Genomic DNA, 18,036 nt, shown 5'->3' on the forward strand with positions numbered 1-18,036 from the left:
TGTATCGTACAATGTAGTGCAAATATACCCAGGCTTAACTCATTCAAGCACTTCTCATTAAGCCAAATCTCCAAACAACATTCACAATGAGAGAGAGTATAGAATGATTTTATGCATTAATAAATACATAAAAACAACAAGCTCCTACTAACTTGTCAGGTATTGTAGGGATTTTACAATCAGAAGCATAGGATAAAGTCCATATTGGTACAATTTCTAATTTTTCTCTTGGATGACAGAAGACAGAATTGGCTGAAGGAAATCTGAACCCCACAGGGAGCCAATAACTTTCCAATGAGTCAGGGTATCATCCATCATTTTCAAGCACAGGGCTGACTGATAGATTCTTTGACTTGCTGAAATATGGGGTGAGATCCTAGGGTGAGTTCAATGGCATTTCTCCAGCTCTTCAGCATGTTCAGACTTCCACTGGTGAGATCAGTGCAAAATAAGGGTGGCACTACAGGTGTGCCTGAGCACACATGTTGCATACATGTTGATGAGTAGAAGGAAAAAAAGCACCAGGCCTGTTCTTATTTAACAAGACCATCTCAAAGGAAGTAAAGCCAGCCTGTCTCCATGTGCACTCAGCTGTATTTCAGACCAGAAATAAGGAGGAAAAAGCACAAACCCTACTCAAGGTACATTTTTCCTTCAGAACAGTTTTTTTTTTCTTAAAACCAAATAGCCACAGCCCTGTTATTAAAATCAATAATGAAATAGAGTCAGGTCATAGTTGTTTTTTGGTTTTTAGGCTGAACATTTCTGAGGAATAAATCTAGTGGACTTGTAGGTCACAGTAACAGCAGTTTCACTTGTTTGTGTTTGCCTCCCAGTAAGGGTTGCATGTGTGCATTTTACTGCTTAAAAATATTACACTGGCCATCATGGAAACCGTGGGGTGAAGGATAAGAACTCTGTAGCCCTCAAGTTGTTTGCAGTGAAGGGGATTTGGGCAGGGGTCCTGCACTGCCACATTCCTGCAGCAGCGTGATGATGCATGGGCGAGATGCACCAGTGTGGAGCTGGAGCCTGTTGTCACCCAGTGAGTCCACGCCTCTTGAATTTGGGTTTCTCTGCAGTGGCTACAGGAGGCAGTGAAGGAAAAAAATGGTAGGTGTAAAGGCCTTTTATTGAAACTTCATACTGCACCATATTTAATATGCCTTTCCCTGGATACTTGTTTGGAAGAAAGAAAGAACCTCTAGAGTCTCTCAAACTCCTATTTGAACTCAGTAAAGTGCTAAAGTAAATGCATGAAACAGTATTTTTCTTATTTATTTATTTTTACACACATATATGAGCAGGGCAGGAAATCTGTAGTGTATCACTGTATTCTGCACCTGCTTGATCACTCTTTGCTATGCTAATGAAAAACTAATGGTATTTGACTTTCCTGTTTGCAGGAGGCAAGACAACTTTTTATAAGAGTGAGCAGAATTATTCAAAAATGTTTTAACTCCTCTTGGAGTCAAAACCATGCATCCCTGAGGCCATGGCTTGAGACCTGGTAAGCCATGAGCTAACAGCGTATGCATCCTTAAAACTGAGATAATGGGAGGTCTGTAACTGTTGTGGCATGAACACATTGGCTCTAAGTATCTGAACGAAGTTGATCTTTTACATACTAATGTTCCATTGCTGCTAATAAAAAAAAAAAGAGCGACATTTTTTTCAGAAGCAGGAGTAGAAAGAAATATTACTAATACTTTAGTAAGATCTATGGTATTCTCACTGCAATGAAATGAGAAAGGTCAAATTTTCTCTCCCATCCTTTTTTTTTTTTGTATTCTCTAACTTCTCACCCATCTTTGTTGTACTAATGAAATTAAGATATCCTTCATGATATAACTGTGAGCTAGGGGGATCTAAATTACCTTCATCTGGCATCATTCCAGTATACTATAAATGAAGTAATTGTCCTTGACTATAAAATTTGCATTTTCAAGACTTAATTGCTATCATTACATCTTTTTGTAATTCTATTAATTTAACTGAATGGAGCATTTGGTTTTATGGTAAAAAATTTGCATTAAAACATTGTACATCTAAATAGAATTTTAATATTTGTGTCAAAAAGCTCAGTACAGTTGTCCCACAGGACCTAAACAATTTCACATGAAGAGACTAGGAAGCAGTCGTACTTTAGGTCAACAAACAGGTTTCCCTTTGGTGAATATTAATATAACTTGCTGTAACAGACATCGTGTGCTGAAAATCACTCCTGCCTGATCTCTGCAAAAGTGTTATTAATCTATGAATTCCATACCATAATTCTTAACAGGAAATGTATTTGTCCAGATGCAGAGGAGGTAGGATGTATGTTTGTTCTCTCAGGAAACAAACTTTTTTATTCTTCTTCCTTTCCTTATTCTTTTCTGACAGAACAGGGTACTTTGGTCAAAGACTGTGGACAAATGCTTAAAGCAGTGTGAGGACTCTGAAGTGGCTGAATACATGGCAATTGCAGCGATGTCATGTGCACTTTTTTATACATGGGGCCCAGTGGTAAGGTAAGAATGTGTTGCCAAGTGCACCTAATTTGAAACTGGGTCCATCTTCTTGCAGCGAATTTATTTGGTATTTGGGGCTGTGACCTCTCATTAGGTCTTTGGAGGTATCTAAGCCACTGGAGCCCTTGGGAAGTAGGTACCCAATGGGTCTGGGGTCCCACTCAGGCAGCACTATGGGCAGTCACTCCAGGCACTACAGGAAACCACTGACACATGGATGAGTAAACAGTGTTTCATGCTGGTCAGAAACGTCTATGCTATTTTTCATTTTGTGCTAATAAATACTACTGAGTTGTATAGCATTATTTATGCAAGTAATCAAGATGGATTGGCTTTACATTGAATATGTGATTTTTTTTTGCGTTTTTTTGGGGTTTTTTTTTAACATATGAGTAATATTTCACAAGAGGTAGAGTGTACTAGTGACAGAAATCTCATTAACTGCTCTAAATATATGTTGTATTTACTGGACTTCATAGTCATTGTGTAATTAAGCGTCACAACTGGCTTGTGAAGCAGAAAAGATGAAAGATATCTCCATGAAAGAGATTTATGGGATGGCAAAATTAAAGACAGATTTCCATAAGTGTATAGGTACCACTTTTTTTTGGTTTTGGTGGCTAAATATCTCTGAGGGCCCAAAACTCTTGCAAAGCTGTGTAGTGAGACACTGGCACCAGGCTAGACCCAAACCTGGGAGCACAGGGTGAAGCCTCTATTTGAGATCATGGCTTTTGGGCAATTGCAATAGTGGGTTTGCCTTCTGCCCTTGTCTCTTGAATGGGAATCACACTTACTCACTGTGGGGATTTTGTGATGGTTCAGGGTAGGCTGGAAATGCAATATAAAAGTCATAAGAGCAGGTAACCTGCTTCTTCTACAGCCATCTATATATGCAACATTTCTGTGGGGGTATTGGCCTTTATTAGAAAAACTTCAGCATCACAGATGGGGGGCGAAGGGCTGACAAGAGTTTTATTTCAGTGCTGAATCTCCCAGACCTACAAATATCAGCTCCACCGTGCCACTGGAGTCTGCTCTGTTGTTCTAGGCATGTGCACAGGGTACAAAGGCTCACAGGGGATCTGCTGTACACAAAGACTGCATTTTTTCCACTTCAGGGAGGACTCTGAGTATATTCTTTCTTAAAGGGTGAATTTCATTTGATGTGAACACTATGTTAAGGCTGAATTTCTAGGCAGATTATATGACAGTGCATTAGAAGAAAAAGAGCAACCCACCCCACCACCACCAAAAATCCCCAAATCCAAAACAAAACACATATTCTTTTGAAAATCCAGGTCTAGCTGTTAGCATCAATTATTTCAAACACCTACTGACTTTTCTGGCACATCTATCTCAGTGAATCTTGGAAGTGATTTTATGTGCTTTAAGCATGTGATCACATAATCAGCTTCTGCAAAGCAATGCAAAGGATCCTGAGCATTGTCCTGGCAGATAGTCAAGTCAGACCTGACACAGAAACAAACATAAGGGAACAATTGTTGTCAAAACACATTGCATCACTTTGCATGGTAAAGCATTTGCTCTGGTAATCCACCATGCTGACGTGTCCCTCTGCTGATGGCATCTGAGCAGGGACTGTATCCTTAAAGTTGACATGTGCATCACATTACAGCAGTGATTTTGTTATATATCATCGGCATAATAGATATTCAGAAGAGATTCATAATCTTGAAAGGTGGCTTGAATCCACAGATCTCATCCATGTTCTGGTGACTCAGAGCATTTTGGAAACTCATTTTATAACATCTTACGCTGGCTTGGGCAAAGGCAAAGTAAACAGTCGCCTAGGGCAGCAGACTTGGGAGAGGGGCAGTCCAGGTCTCCTTTTCTACTCGCTCTTTGCTGACGACAACAGGAATACAATCCTTTCACCTGCCTCTCCACTGTCCCTCCACTCCCCTTTTCAATTTAATTCTTATGGAAATCTAAAGACATCTTTTTGCCTTCTCCCAGTCTCTTTTTCTTATACACTCTCTCTCTAAAACTCCTGCTGGTTTCTCCCAGCTTTTCTCCTCCAGGGAGATTCCACTGCTTCCTACTTGGCCTGTTCCAGGACTGTGAGAGGATTCCTTGTCCCCTCCCAGCCTTGCATTTCTTTCTGCAAACAGCTGTTTATTACTTATTATTTGCCACCTTTGCTGAACAGCCTCAGCCATCCCCAGGTTTATGGAATTTATAGCTCATTTATAGAATGAGCTATGCTGTGAAAAAGCATACCAGATCATTTGCCTGTTGATAGCCATTGCTTTAAAAGAGCTTTTTGGGGAAAAATCCAGATAGCTGTAGAAAACTTTGTTGTACTGCTTATGACTCATGAGATTAAATGAGACAAAAGTAAGATGGTGTCAGCATGTTACTGAATCCCTGGAAAGGTGCGGTTTGCTCTGTTGGTAACGCTAGTCATGCAACATAAAATTAGATTGCAGAATTCATCGCCATGGGATGTTACAGAAGCCAAAAGGCATAATTGTCTTCAAAAGGAAATTAGGAAAATTGTTCCATCAACGACTGTCAAATGCAGTTATCTAGATGCAGCATCAAGCTCAGGAAACCCCTAAAACACAGGCTGCTGGAAGCTATTTGGCTGTAGCAGTGCAAGGATCACCCTCTCCATGGGTGAGAACAGTTCCTGTTCTAACTGTGTTAAGGCTGAACTTTCAGTCTCTCTCATTAATACATGCCTCATGGTTAAGGTGAACTGCTCTAGACTTAGTCATCTGAAAGTTAGCATCATTTGAAAGTGAAGTTAAAGGAAGCTTTTTCCAAGAGGGAATTATACCTGTCTGTGTTGAAAACACTAAAGGATGAGATAAATTACCTAGATTAAGTGTCCTGTACTTATGACTTGTACTTTTGTCCATTAAGTTTGATGGCTTTGTCTGTAAAAATGAATAGAGTTCAGAAAGGAGTTTGTTTTTCCAAGCAAGAAAGCAAGACCTCAGGTAGTCTGTGTGGGTGTTGTTTATGCCTGTACTGTGTCCTTCCACACGGATTTATTTTTCCCCTGTCTCAAAGCTTTGGATTGCCTTAACTTGCTCAGCTTGGCCAATTCCACGTCCTTCTGGCATACATAATATGCATTCAGTCCCTCAACCTACACTGAAAGAAGCTCAGAGGTGTGCCACCTCTCTAAAATGACAAAACAGCAACCTTCATTTGGGAGTAGTGCAAGTTTCTGAAATCAGTAATTTGACAAGCTGTGGCAATTTGACAAGCTATGACAGAAGTCTCTGGGAGCTTCTTGCACATCAGTGTATGCACAACTGCCATACATAAGAGAGCAGCAGATCCTTCACTCATTTGACTCATTATTTTTGCCTAAGGAAGTGGAGCTCACATATGTAGGCAGGTATTTGTTAGGGGTTTTTGCTGCACTCATTGCCTCAGATCCCTACTGGCAATGGTTGTTATCAAGACAATCTTGTGAAGGGAAGCAAGGAACTGTGAGTAATTTGCCAAGTGTGAGGCCAGACATGAGGTTTTTTGCTTACTGCTCTCAAAGTCTTAATTAGTACAATACTTCCACTAAGTATTGGGATCTCTTCAGGAGTCAAAAAGGTGCTGCTGGTGGTGCCTTGGCAGAGGGTCTGGAAAGGAAGGGGGAAAGCTTGCAAGGTGACAAATAATACACTGACAGTTGGCAATGACTATATTAAATGTTCTTTTAATGCTCTTTAGGTAGATCTCAAGGAGGTCCAGTAAAAGCATGACTGAGGATAAAATTGTGCCCTGGTGTCACTGGAGTTAATAAGAGATTGCTAGTGTCTTCTAGGCATAAGGAGGATTTTGAGCCACTCATGCCAGTGGGGTTCTAGCAGGACGTTTTCTTGGGGCTCAGGGAGGTTCAGCTAGGGTTCAAGGTTCAAGCAGAGAAGGCTGCAGGCAACAAAAGTGGTACAAGGAAGCATTACCTCTTTTTGACATCCAGAAACTAACTGTGCTCACTGTTTCTAGGAGGGATGCATTATTTTTTTTGTTCAGTCTGAGACTTTAGTGGGATTGGTATCTCACATTCTTCTTTCTTAGCCTGTTCTCTACTCAATAAAGTAGAAATCGGACTCCGTATTTCTTCTTCCTTTAAAAAATAAGTATCTGTGGATACACATCTCTAAAATAAACCTCCAAACATTTAAAAGCTCATCTTTCATTAATTGTGTGTATATATATATGTGTGCGTGTGTGTTTGCATCTATCTTTTTTCTGTTACTTTCTAATCCCTTAAAAATTTTTCTCATAGAAAAGTGATAGGGTTTTAGCTGATAATTCAACAGGTAATGAATTGGACTTTGACAGAGACTCAAGAAAAAGCCTCTGGATGTAAAAATGAACCTGTTGATGTGAAAATACTATCTGTACTAACCACTGGAAGCAGGCTGCAAAAATCCAGGTTGCTGAGCAATGTCTAGTAGCAAAGTAAGAACATAGTCAAGTACAACAAGCCCTGTGGTCCAAGTGCCTTCTCTCCCTCTTGGAGTCTGTTAACTGCTGTAGCTGAGATTTAGATCAATTACACTGCATATTGCTGAGATCATGTGTTTTGCTGACAGACAGGCTTGTATCCTACTCACTCTCATCCATCTCAGTCACATTAGCAGCTTCAAAGGTATTAAGGAGTGAGACAAGCCTGACCTTCTTCTCAGCCCCAAATGACCTTGGGGAATTTTTTGTGTGTGTGTGTGTTTGTGTGTGGACAACAGACAGCAGGTGAGTCTATGTAGACGCTATTAGTAAAGCTGTATGGCTCTGCAGCAAGGCATTCTGAATGAGAAAGTAGAATTTCTGAGAAGGTGTTTGTAGGTGCACACTTTTCAGTGCTTGATACTGACCTGCAGAGTTAAGCTTCTCATGAGTCAATTTAGTATTTGTGGAAATGGTTAGGCTCAAACAGCATGAATGCATCCATTTTTTATTTTCTTTTTAGGTGCTTCATCTGAAACTGTTTTTTAACAAAACTTTTTGTATTAAATGTAATTTCTGTAATATTCTCCTTACACACCATTTTGGTTTAACAGCCAAGGCAGAAAATTAACACACTTTTAAAAGCATTTACTGTTGTTTAGAAAAAAAAATCTGCTTAGCTTCTGGAAATGCCTGTATGTTCATTTTAAGTTGTAGAAGCATTAAACAGTTATTTTTCTATCCATTTATGGCTTAGCTCCATTTCCTGAAGTTTTCCTCCCATGCATGCTGAGTTTTTTTCCATCTGTCACCGTGCTCTGTTTATTATTCTTACAGCTTAGAGTTTTCTTCTTCCTCAGCTGCCAGTTTGTCAGTTATGATCAAGTGTCAAAATGAAAGCAAGCATAAGCATCAATTACCAAAAATTACATAGACTGTTTACATATTCATTAGAAGAAAGGATTTTTCTCTCAGTGCATACCGGATGTGAACTGTAACTAGACACGTGAGTTCTCTACATACTCATTTTCACATCTGAAGTCTAACAGCTAGGTTGGGTAATCCAGTATTCACCTGCCAGGCATGGAGTTCTTGCAGTACATGAGCAATACCTTTAAATCTTTTAATACTGGTGGTTATTCAAAATATTTCAAGTAGGAACAATTTTTTGGTCTCTTCTCCATAGGAAGACTGTAATTCAGCTTACATGATCTTCTGCTTTAAATTCTTTTGCGTCTTCTTCTCTCCCTCTCCATCACTTTATTTTTTCCTCAACAAAATGATGGGCATTCTACAAAATTAAGGTTAAGAAAAATAGAAACAGGAGCATCAAACTGTAGAGGGTTACTTTTAATTTTGCTACCATGAAACAAAAGCTTTTCTTTGTTATGGGGGAAAAAATAATGAAACCATTGATACATTAGAATTTCCTTTTCACCTAACAGTTAAGGGAAATTATTTTTTCCAATTCATAATTTTTTTCAGTGTATAGTCAGATTTTCCTTTTTGGTATGAAAATTAATTATAGACAAGCATATACTCTCAATTAGAAGCAGAAAAAGTAAATGGGGTAAACTGGCAGTTCTTAAGGTTTTTTAAGTCACTACAAAGATTTCTATTTGCCTCCCCACTAATTTGTAGGGTATATGCTGCAGACGTCCTTGTTGCAAAGCATTCTTTAACCACTCTAGAAACATGAAGTTTCCTTCATGTTGAAATCTGCTGGAATTTTTAAGAACTATATTTAAAGTGCTTCTTATGCAGTCTGTTTGGCCCATTTGATGCCAGTTGGGTCTGCCTAATATAAATTAGTTTGCTGAGATGGGAGAAAAATCAAGAAAAATCCCAGATTTGTGTACCCACAGATTGTCCATTCCCACCTTGGCCTCTGTGACAACCTTCAGCTCCTTGTTGTGCAAGGTGAAGTAGATCCCTGAGTTCATAACAAGACTTTGGAAAGTTCTTTGTGGCTGCTTCAGCATAAAAACACAGCTCTGTGGAACTGATGGCAGGAATGTGCACTTAGACTGGTTTGGGCAATGATGCTGTTATTCTTTCACTTGGTGAGCGGTGATTGAAATTGTAAACTAATGCTTTCTGCATAGATGATGGGGGAACAGCTGCTGCCTTGAGGAAAAAGCAAAACATTTCAGTTCTAAAATATCTTTATAAGGCCATATAAATGTATTTTTCATTTTTTGTACCTGGGACTAGCTAAGCCCAAGCAGAGTTAGGGGTAGAGTTGCCGAAATATTGCAGTGAGAGTTGTCATCAAGCCCTTCCTAATGTTTGGGTCACTTTGGCACCTGCAGTCTTAAGAATTCGAAGCTTGCATACTCAACTCAAACTCAGTCTGAAAGCAGTGTGAGTCTACTCCTTTAGAGATTTGCACCTCTGACAGGCAGCTCTGTTGAGGCTGGCAGGAAGCCAGCTAATTTTTACCAGTTGTGGCAGATTGTTTCAATGTCTTTTACCCTTAATATAAAGATGGTCTGCTCAAATGCCTGTATTTTCGTGTTTAAAGCCATTGAACCTTTCTTCACTGGTAAAGTCATGTATTCACTCTACTTTTCTTAAATGTTTCCAGAACACAAAATTGTGCTGCATCTCTGTACATGTTCCTAATTTCCTTCTGTCTGAAAGCCATGGAGATGTCCTGCAATGCTTTTCCCTGACTCTGAAATATCTAGAGCATTTCTTGATGTCATCGGTGGGCTCCATTTTTTATTTGTCTGTTTGTAGAAGGATTGGAGAAACTCCTGGGTGTGGATGAGCATGAGAGCAGAACGATGGCAATTCCTGGCTGGCCACTCGCCCCTTGGGATCCTGTTACCATCCGGTGCAATGCAGAGCAGCCTGTAACTCCTGCCTGTTTTGGGTATGAAGGCAGAAGAAAGGGAACATATGACTTTCTTCTACGACTTACTGCCCTGTAAAAGGATTTTAAAGAATCTTTGGGGAAAAATTTAGGCCTGAGATGCACATATGTGGATCTCATTGAGTTCTTACAAAGCCATGTGAGTGTGTACATTAACAGACAAAATATGGCTTTTGATCTTTAGGAGCAATTAATATAAAATATGTAATTACACTCCTGTGTAATAGGATACTTTTTAATACTTTGTTAAAAATACTCCCCAAACTGAAATACAAAACAACATAGCATCCCAGGCCATGGTCTTTTAATGGCCTATCTTCACCGATGCTGATCTCACCGTTAATGCTGTTTATAAATGCATTTGGCTGTTATGCTTTGAAATTCAGTAAAAGATTTGCACTTAATGTAGTAACAAGCCCAAGCACCTTCCTGTCCTTGTTTCTGCCCATGCTTGAGAATGGCATCACATTTGGAAGAGAAAGGAGAAATAGTTGTCTTGGCTATCTGCAGGGACTCCCCTGTGCCCAAGCTTTTTCTGCTACCACACAAAACCCCACTGTGATGGTTCAGCTCTCATTCCATCAGCCTGCAAGCACAGAGACTTTCAGCACGTGCTTACATTTATGAGCCTGCAGGTAGCCCAGCACCTCTTGTAAATACTGCCTGGAAGAGTGTGATGGATTAACAGCCTCTGCTGGCATAGACCTCTCAGGGGTGTGCAAGACTGACAGCTTGAAGGTGGCTCCCCAGGGTCTATCGGTACCTTGAAACTGCTGCAGTTGCATCAACCTGTGAGTGAGTGGTAATGAAAGGCAATGAACCTCAACTGAAGACATCTTGGCTTTCGTTTTACCTACCTGAAATTCTCAGTGCGTTGGTCTGACCTAAATGTTCACTGTGAAATCTGAAGCAGCTTCTGCCTGGAAAGGTTCCCACAAACGGGAAAACAAATTCAGGGGTGAGCAAGTGGCATTGAGCAGAATCTGCCTGAGACAGGTTCTTAGGACGAACAGCAAACTCTCCTCTTCTATTTCTTCACCAGAGAAATAGCACAATGTGCCTTTTGAAGACGAAACTAACATAAGGTCTTTTCAGGTCTCTATTGGTCTGTCAAATTGCAAATAAAAGGGAGATAAACTGTAGGAGCCACTTCTTCAAGGTAACAGTCATAGGTGAATAGGATTGTTGTGTGATATCAGAACAAGAATTTACACGTTTCCATTGAAATGAGGTGTGCTCTTGTTCCCTGTTCACCATTCTGTCAGTTACACAAAAGAGCTTTCTCCTGAAAGGTTTCCTTAAGTCTTCCCAGTGTAAGACTGGTTTTGCTCCCACTTTTGTACTGGAGCATCTCTATTTTGTGGCTGAAGTGTTTAGTATGTATTCAGGCAGAAACTGAATCTAGAACCTTTGCATCTGATCCTTTAGCTGAGATTTTATGAAGTCATGAACAATGGAGGGAAGTGCTATAATAGAAAGATGCATGCAGCCCTAGCCATAAATGATACTTGTATTTTAGCAATAGTAATTATGTATTTTTTGCATAATTTTGCATAAATGCCCATTTCTATTTTGCTGGTTCTTTAAGTCCAATGGATTGAATATTTTTTTTTTTGCTATTAAGCTTCATATATTACAGATAAAGTCCTAATATTCTATGAAAAGCCATCTATATAAATGAGTTTCGATTGGAGTCCTACTGTTTAGTTGATTGCATCAGATGCTATCTATTCCATTCAGATCCACACCTACAAAACATTTATTATTATTTTTGGTGACAGTAATTTGGTGTGCAAAATTACTTTTTTGTCTCCCTGCCCATCTCTTTAAGGAATACTGACTGTAAAATTTTGCTGAAAAAGTTAGAGCAGCAGAGAAGTAACAAAAAAACAAAACCCAGGACCTAAAAACAAACAAACAAAACTACAAGAAACACCCCAGAAACTAAAACTCTGTTTTTTCATGCCTTGTTAGACTATTAGAAAATACTTATGTTGCAGCAAATTGCTACAAATGTAGAAGTGAGGAACAGAATACTATAGCTGATAGAAAAGTACTGACATAGCTGGAGATCAGGTACACTACCTAGCACCCATCCCCTGTCCTCTTTGGAGTGGGAGATATGCCTGCAGTGCTTTGGAGACAAGAGAAGCTGAAACCAAGGGACTCTCTCCATAATGCTGTATTGCAATGAACCTTTTCAACATGTTAATACAGTAAATTCCCCATTATCTGAATTCCATATTCTTCAATTACCATAGCTTGTGATTCAGATAAATGGGAATTACCAAGATATAAACTTGCACTGTATATTAACTCACTGGATATTAATCTCTTCCGAGTATTATTTATATAATCTACAGCATGATTTGGCACATAAACACAGCAGGTTTAGTTTATTTTACAAATTCAGTGCAAATTATCTCTTGCACCAAAAAATGCATTCAAGTTATACCTTGGGGTACAAATCCGAATTGATGTTAACCAGGCTTTGTGTGTTGAAGTTTGTAAGCATATCCTAGCAGATTAATCAGAAAGAAGGCTAGTCAGTGCAGATGAAAAATAAAAAAATATTATCTGTGTTGCAGCACACGTAGAAGTGGAGATAGGATCTACTTTCATTTTTTTCCAGCTGCAGAAAGATTTTAGATAGTGTTTTGGATTGCTTCTTTCTTCTATTTGTATTAGCAGAATGGAGTAGAGAAAGTCTTGGGGCAACTGAAGCCCTGTGGTAAATTGATTGAAGTAGATGCAGGTAGATCATTTGTGAATTTTGTTCCTGGCATTACAGCAAGAGATGATGCTGAAGGTAGCTTTTCTGAACATCAGAAGTGCAGATAAAGTTTATTGTTTTGTGGGATGGTTTAGCTGGATGTAGTGCTGCTCTTTAAAGATTAGGCCAGCCTCATTAAACATGGGTGTACATTAACCACTTCGATCTACAGCTTCTGCCTGTCTTCATGTTTAGCATTTGGTTGGTGCTGAATGCTTGCTTCATTTTTAGGTTTAGCTTGTTCATGCAGCTGAAGTTTATCTAAGCTTGCTTTTTCTGAAGGAAAACATGCACACCAGAGTCTGGAATGCCTCACCCTCTTTTGGTGCTGTACTACCTCCTTGCTGACTGTCAGGGATGGGAAGGGCCATAGGTATTGCCCCCTGCAGAATGGGTGAATGAGGTGTGTTTGGTTTTGAGGTGGGAAAAAAGTGCCATCCAATCCTGGTATTCATTTTGATGCTCAAAGATGACATAAAAGCCGCATGCCAGGGAGGAATGCCCACTGAGGAGTAAGAAAGCAGCCCTGCACTCCTCTGTGATTGGGACTGACTGTGTTGTTGCTGGGTGGAACAGCGTAATGCTGTTGCTGCTCCTGCTCCAGCACTGTGATGTTTCTGTTCCAGATTGTGCTGACTCACATTCAAGAAAACATGATACACAGACACAATGCACTGTAACTCTTTTCCTTCCCCCCAGTAACCTCGGTAAGTGTTTGATTTCTTTTTCCTCTCTTTGGCTAGTGTGGTGCTAATATAGCTTTACTGTTAGAATTAATAGGAGGGGGAAAGGCAACCTTGTAAACAAACTGGTAGCAGACAAATTAATCTTGGAGAAGGCATTTAAATGCAACCTACTGTTTGTGGTACCTCCACCTCCCTTTAAAGCTGATCAATCCTGATAACTCGTCCATCTCTACAAACTACACTTGTTAGACCTGTGCTCTTAAATGGGAGAAGTGCTTACAATGCCCATTTACAACTGTATTCTGTTTAATTAGTCAGCACAGCCAGTGCTGCAGGGATAGATTACTTGCCTTTAAAGATTTGAGAATGTTAATAGTACAGTATATCATTTTAATTATTATTGGATTAATGTTGTGTCTTGAAGAACATCTAATGCAAATCACAAGAAATGGCCTGAAGTGACCCAAGGGTTGTGCTTTATTAGAAAAGTAATAGGTCCATTGCTTAAATATAAAAAGAGGTTCTTTCTTCAAATGTCACTCTGCACTGGGCTTCTCTCTGTGTGTATGTGGAAATGAAATCCTTTTACTTCCACTTTGTCCACAGAAAGTTTCTGTAGCTCATGCATTAAATGGCTGAGACAGCAACTGGAATATCAAGAGATGAAGAGGAGATCCAAAACAGCAGTGATGATGAAGACAGATTTCCGACTCATGGTGCTTTAACAGCATCCCCTGATTGCTCTGCCAGCCTTTTGCTAGATGGCCTTAATGAAGACGAGGGAAGCTCAGCGGTGCCAGAAAGACTGTCTGTCCTCTCCAGCAGGGCAGTGGCCCAGGTAAAAGCCCTGACTGGCCCAGAGACAGTTAGTGGTGGCCAGGCACAGAGGACAGCTGCTGGGCTGGCTGAGCATCCTCTGGCAGCTGTGGATGCATCTTTAGATGCCTCCTCATGTCCTGAGGCAGCTGATAACCTGCTGCCTGTGAACATTGCCTCCCTGCACTCCAAAAGCCCCTGCTGTGATGGTGAATGGAGTTCAGAGGTGCTGCAGGCCCTAAGGGTGCCCGCTGAGGCCAGTGAGGCCCTGAAGGCTGGGACTGACCCCGGAGACTGCCACACACAGCAGGCACGGAGCGGCACCAAGAGCAGTATGGCCTCTTGCAGTTTGGGCTGTGTGATTTGGATGAAGACCACAAAAGTAGCGGAGGTCTTAGAAAATAAGAAAAAGGAGGAAAAGGAAAAGTACCGTCTCCAGCTAGCTATGTACCGACGGCTCCTGCTGTTGCGCTCCATCAGGAGTTTGTGATAAATACAAAGAAAGAAGTGTTGAAACACATTTGCTCAATCTCACCCTCACCTTCACCATAATCATGTTGCTGCTTGCAGAAATGAGCTTTGCAATGCCACCAGAGCTGCCAGTAAGCTTGCGTGCCATAGGGGTGGCGTCCTCATGTGCGCCAAGAGTGGAGAGGAAACAGCAGCAGCAGCAGCAGAGCAAGAAAAGAGGAGAGAAGGTAAAGTGTTGGCCCCTGAATTTGTCTGGAGGATAAAAGAGCAAGGGTGAACCTGTGCAAGAAGCTGACTCCTGATGCCCACTCAAAGCCTCAAGGCGAAAAGGATTTTTTTGCCATATAGGTTTGTAAAAAGAAAAAAATCACCTCAAACTGGGAACCTAGTCTGTCACCTGATCTGTAAAGGTGCCTGGATGCAAGGTTGCTGCCTGTTGAATATGTGATATGGCACATGTCCCTTCTAATTTCAGCACCAACAAAATTTGAACAGAATTAGGGTTTATTTGTCTGCAAGAATACCTGAATCTAAAAAGCCAGGATATTTGAAACACTTATCTCAGGCTTGATTATATCTACCTAGCTGGCTGTTTTTCACAAAACTGCTAAGGACACTGTATGTTTGCAACCTCTACTTTCCTTTAAAATTTATTCAGATTAACCAGAAATTATTGTGGGAAGGTAGGCCAGCCAAACACACAGAGTAAAGGAGTGAAAATGCCTAAGCCTGATTTCCTCAGGAAAGTAAGCTAAAAACAAAGGCCTCGTAGTCTGACACTTGCACTGGAAACCCAGGCTGGCAGTGCCAGGGGAATGTTCAAGGTCTGCACAATTATTAATCTGCTGCTAATTCCCAGTGGCACGAGCATCTGCAAATCAAGCATATTTTGTGCCTTACTGCTGTCATTTAATGGAAGTTGGTGACAATTAGCACTTTTTATCCAGGTGTATTAGACATGTGGAAAACCCTGGAGCGCTGTTTCTCCAATTGCAAGGTTAGGATGCCTGCAGGGAATTTGATGTCAGTATGTAACAAACACGCAGGGAAAATGAAAACAAAAAGATGCAACTTTTTTGTATGCATTTAAAAGGCAATGTGAGCCACTATTATTGAACAGCAAATTGAATAGTTGAATGTGCTGTTTTAGAATCGGTAGCAAAATATGTTTCAAGAAGAAAAGGTACAAAAATGTTTCCTTTTCTAGGATTTCAAGGGATATGGAGAAATCACATTTTTTTTCAAATATATTTCTGATCATGCCAGCTTTCCTTTCCCCGTTGTTTTTGTTTTGTTTTCTTTTATATAATTGATTAACTAGATAAACAATCAAACAGGTTTTGGTGTGGGTTTTTTTCTGCATGAAAAGGCAGGTCTGCTTTTAATCATCCTATCTTTATGAGAATGTGTTATATATAGGAAAATTGTTATTCTCACCTTTCTTTTAGTGCATATAGAGAGAGGGGTATATGTGTATTCGTGTATGCGTGCACACGCACCTCCCTGTATTCAAGAGGTTGTGAAAGGCTGGTGCTTCTTTTTCTGTAGCAGAAGCAGGAATAATCTCTCAAAATAATCTCTGCTGTCTACGAGGAGTTTGGTTGATTAGATTCACATGCACACATCTGCGAACAAGGTATTGAAGTAATTCAACAAATGAAGTGCAGCACAACATTGTCATTATTCCATCTTTGTATTTCTGTGCACCCAAAATTATGGAAGCCCCCTGGGTATGCACAACCTTAGATAGGTTCATTCATTTCCTTGGGCCCTTGTGCATCCTCTCATGCAGCACGAACCAGTAACTTTGAATGCAGAATTACCATAGAAACATCCTTGGCATCAAGGAGATATTTGAAGGAGCATCCTCTACTGCCTCATTTGGGGAATTCAGGTTGCCAGAGGCCTTTAGTGGGCTACAGAAGAGAGCTGGTGGTCGCATGTGACTGGGAAGCATTACTCCTGAGCTCTGATCCCATCTAGCTCTCTGCTCAGCCTTGGGAAAGCTGTTCTCTCTCAGCAGTGCAGGATTCCCAAAGAATGCTTAAATACTAAACTCACCTCAGAGGTAACCTGTTCTTTCTTCACGTGCCTCTCAAGAAGGAATCAAGGAGTTGATCATGGCCAATAGGGCTATGTAAAGATTTTAAAATTTTTTTCACCCCCATACCTCTTGAACTAGAAAAGCCTTTTTGTGACTAGTTAAGAGTAATTGTTTTGTGAACCAAGTACAAGCAAACCACTGTGGTGTCACCTCCTTTGGGGAAAGATATAATGGGGAAGGGTCACATCTCAAAAAATTGCTGAATTTTGAAACCAAATGTCAAATTGTTTCCATTAGGAAGACAGTCAAAATGAATATTGTTGTTAATGTTAGCCAACTTTTCTTTTGAACTGAAAAAGAATTATTTTTTAAAGTGTATTCAGGTTGACTAATACTATCATGTAACTTTCCACTGAATAAAAATAGATCAATGAAAATATAACACCGCCCCCAAACTACAAAAAACCCTGTTAAAACAGAGTAACTGTTTTGCCTTAGTAGCTGCTGAAGTACAGCATTGTCCTATATTTGCTGCAAGAGTGCCCTACATTACTGCATAGAGTTACCTATAGTGTTATATTTGCATTAAGGAGTGACTAGAATAAGATCAAGAAATACTTATAACAGCCAGTGCAGAAATAGTTAGTCTGTCAATCTGTCCAACTGTAAATTCTTTGTGGCAGAACAGTGATAGTCTTTGTTTTGTACAACACCTCATAAAATTTCTTGATCCTAACTGGGATCAGTAGATGTTCTGCATTATGAATATTAAATACAGAAAGATTTGTGCATGAGCAACGCTGTCTGATAGCTGGTAGGAAAATGAAGCCAAGAGCTATTGTGTGTGTGCACCCTCTTTCCATGTAGTACTTCTATGGATACATGCAAAATAAATATTAACTGAGGAAATAACATCAGTCTTTGCAAGAATTTACTTTTTAGCTGGTGCTTCTAGTGTGGTTACTAATAAGTGGAGTTGGAAAAAACAGTTAAAAGTAATATGATTTTTAAAATGAGTTTATTTTAGAAGCTTGGAAAATGTGCTATGGTTTTTTTTCCTTGTATGTTTTACTGTATTTTGGGAGTGGAAGGCCAGTGAGAAAGTTTCAGAACACCATGGGTAACTCATGGAGGTTTTTTCAGGCATATCAGACTGAGCAACAGTCTCAGGTTGAACAAAAGTGGTTCATCTCATATTATTTGATTTCCTCATGTTCTTAAGGGGTTTGGTAGTTTGGGTGAGGTCCAATGAAATTTCTTAGAATTTGTATTTTTATCTGAATTCAACTCATGGCCCTCACAGGAACTGGGGTAATGATGCCAAAACAAGCATTTTCAGTAGGGCCTTTCTCTCCATTACCTTACTGACTTCCAGAGCCTGCCAAACGAACAATCTCCGGGAGAAATCTTCCCTGCAACCTTACAACTTG

At 40.0% G+C, this 18,036-nt stretch overlaps 1 protein-coding gene across 1 annotated transcript; it reads left to right on the forward strand.

Moving 5' to 3' along the window:
* Positions 1–12,691: 12,691 nt before the first annotated feature.
* On the forward strand, positions 12,692–14,581 carry LOC108449782. Its single transcript, XM_017746906.1, has 2 exons — positions 12,692–13,296; positions 13,882–14,581. The coding sequence occupies exon 2, from the start codon at positions 13,907–13,909 to the stop codon at positions 14,579–14,581; it is 675 nt and encodes a 224-aa protein (XP_017602395.1). The 5' UTR covers positions 12,692–13,296; positions 13,882–13,906.
* Positions 14,582–18,036: the final 3,455 nt, after the last annotated feature.

This window comes from Corvus brachyrhynchos, unplaced genomic scaffold (genome assembly GCF_000691975.1).
Source record: "Corvus brachyrhynchos isolate BGI_N302 unplaced genomic scaffold, ASM69197v1 scaffold100, whole genome shotgun sequence".
NCBI classification, from domain to species: Eukaryota; Metazoa; Chordata; class Aves; order Passeriformes; family Corvidae; genus Corvus; species Corvus brachyrhynchos.

What these genes read in the sequence shown, in the direction of transcription:
- LOC108449782 (XM_017746906.1), top strand. Translation starts at nt 13,907, where the DNA reads ATGGCTGAGACAGCAACTGGAATATCAAGAGATGAAGAGGAGATCCAA.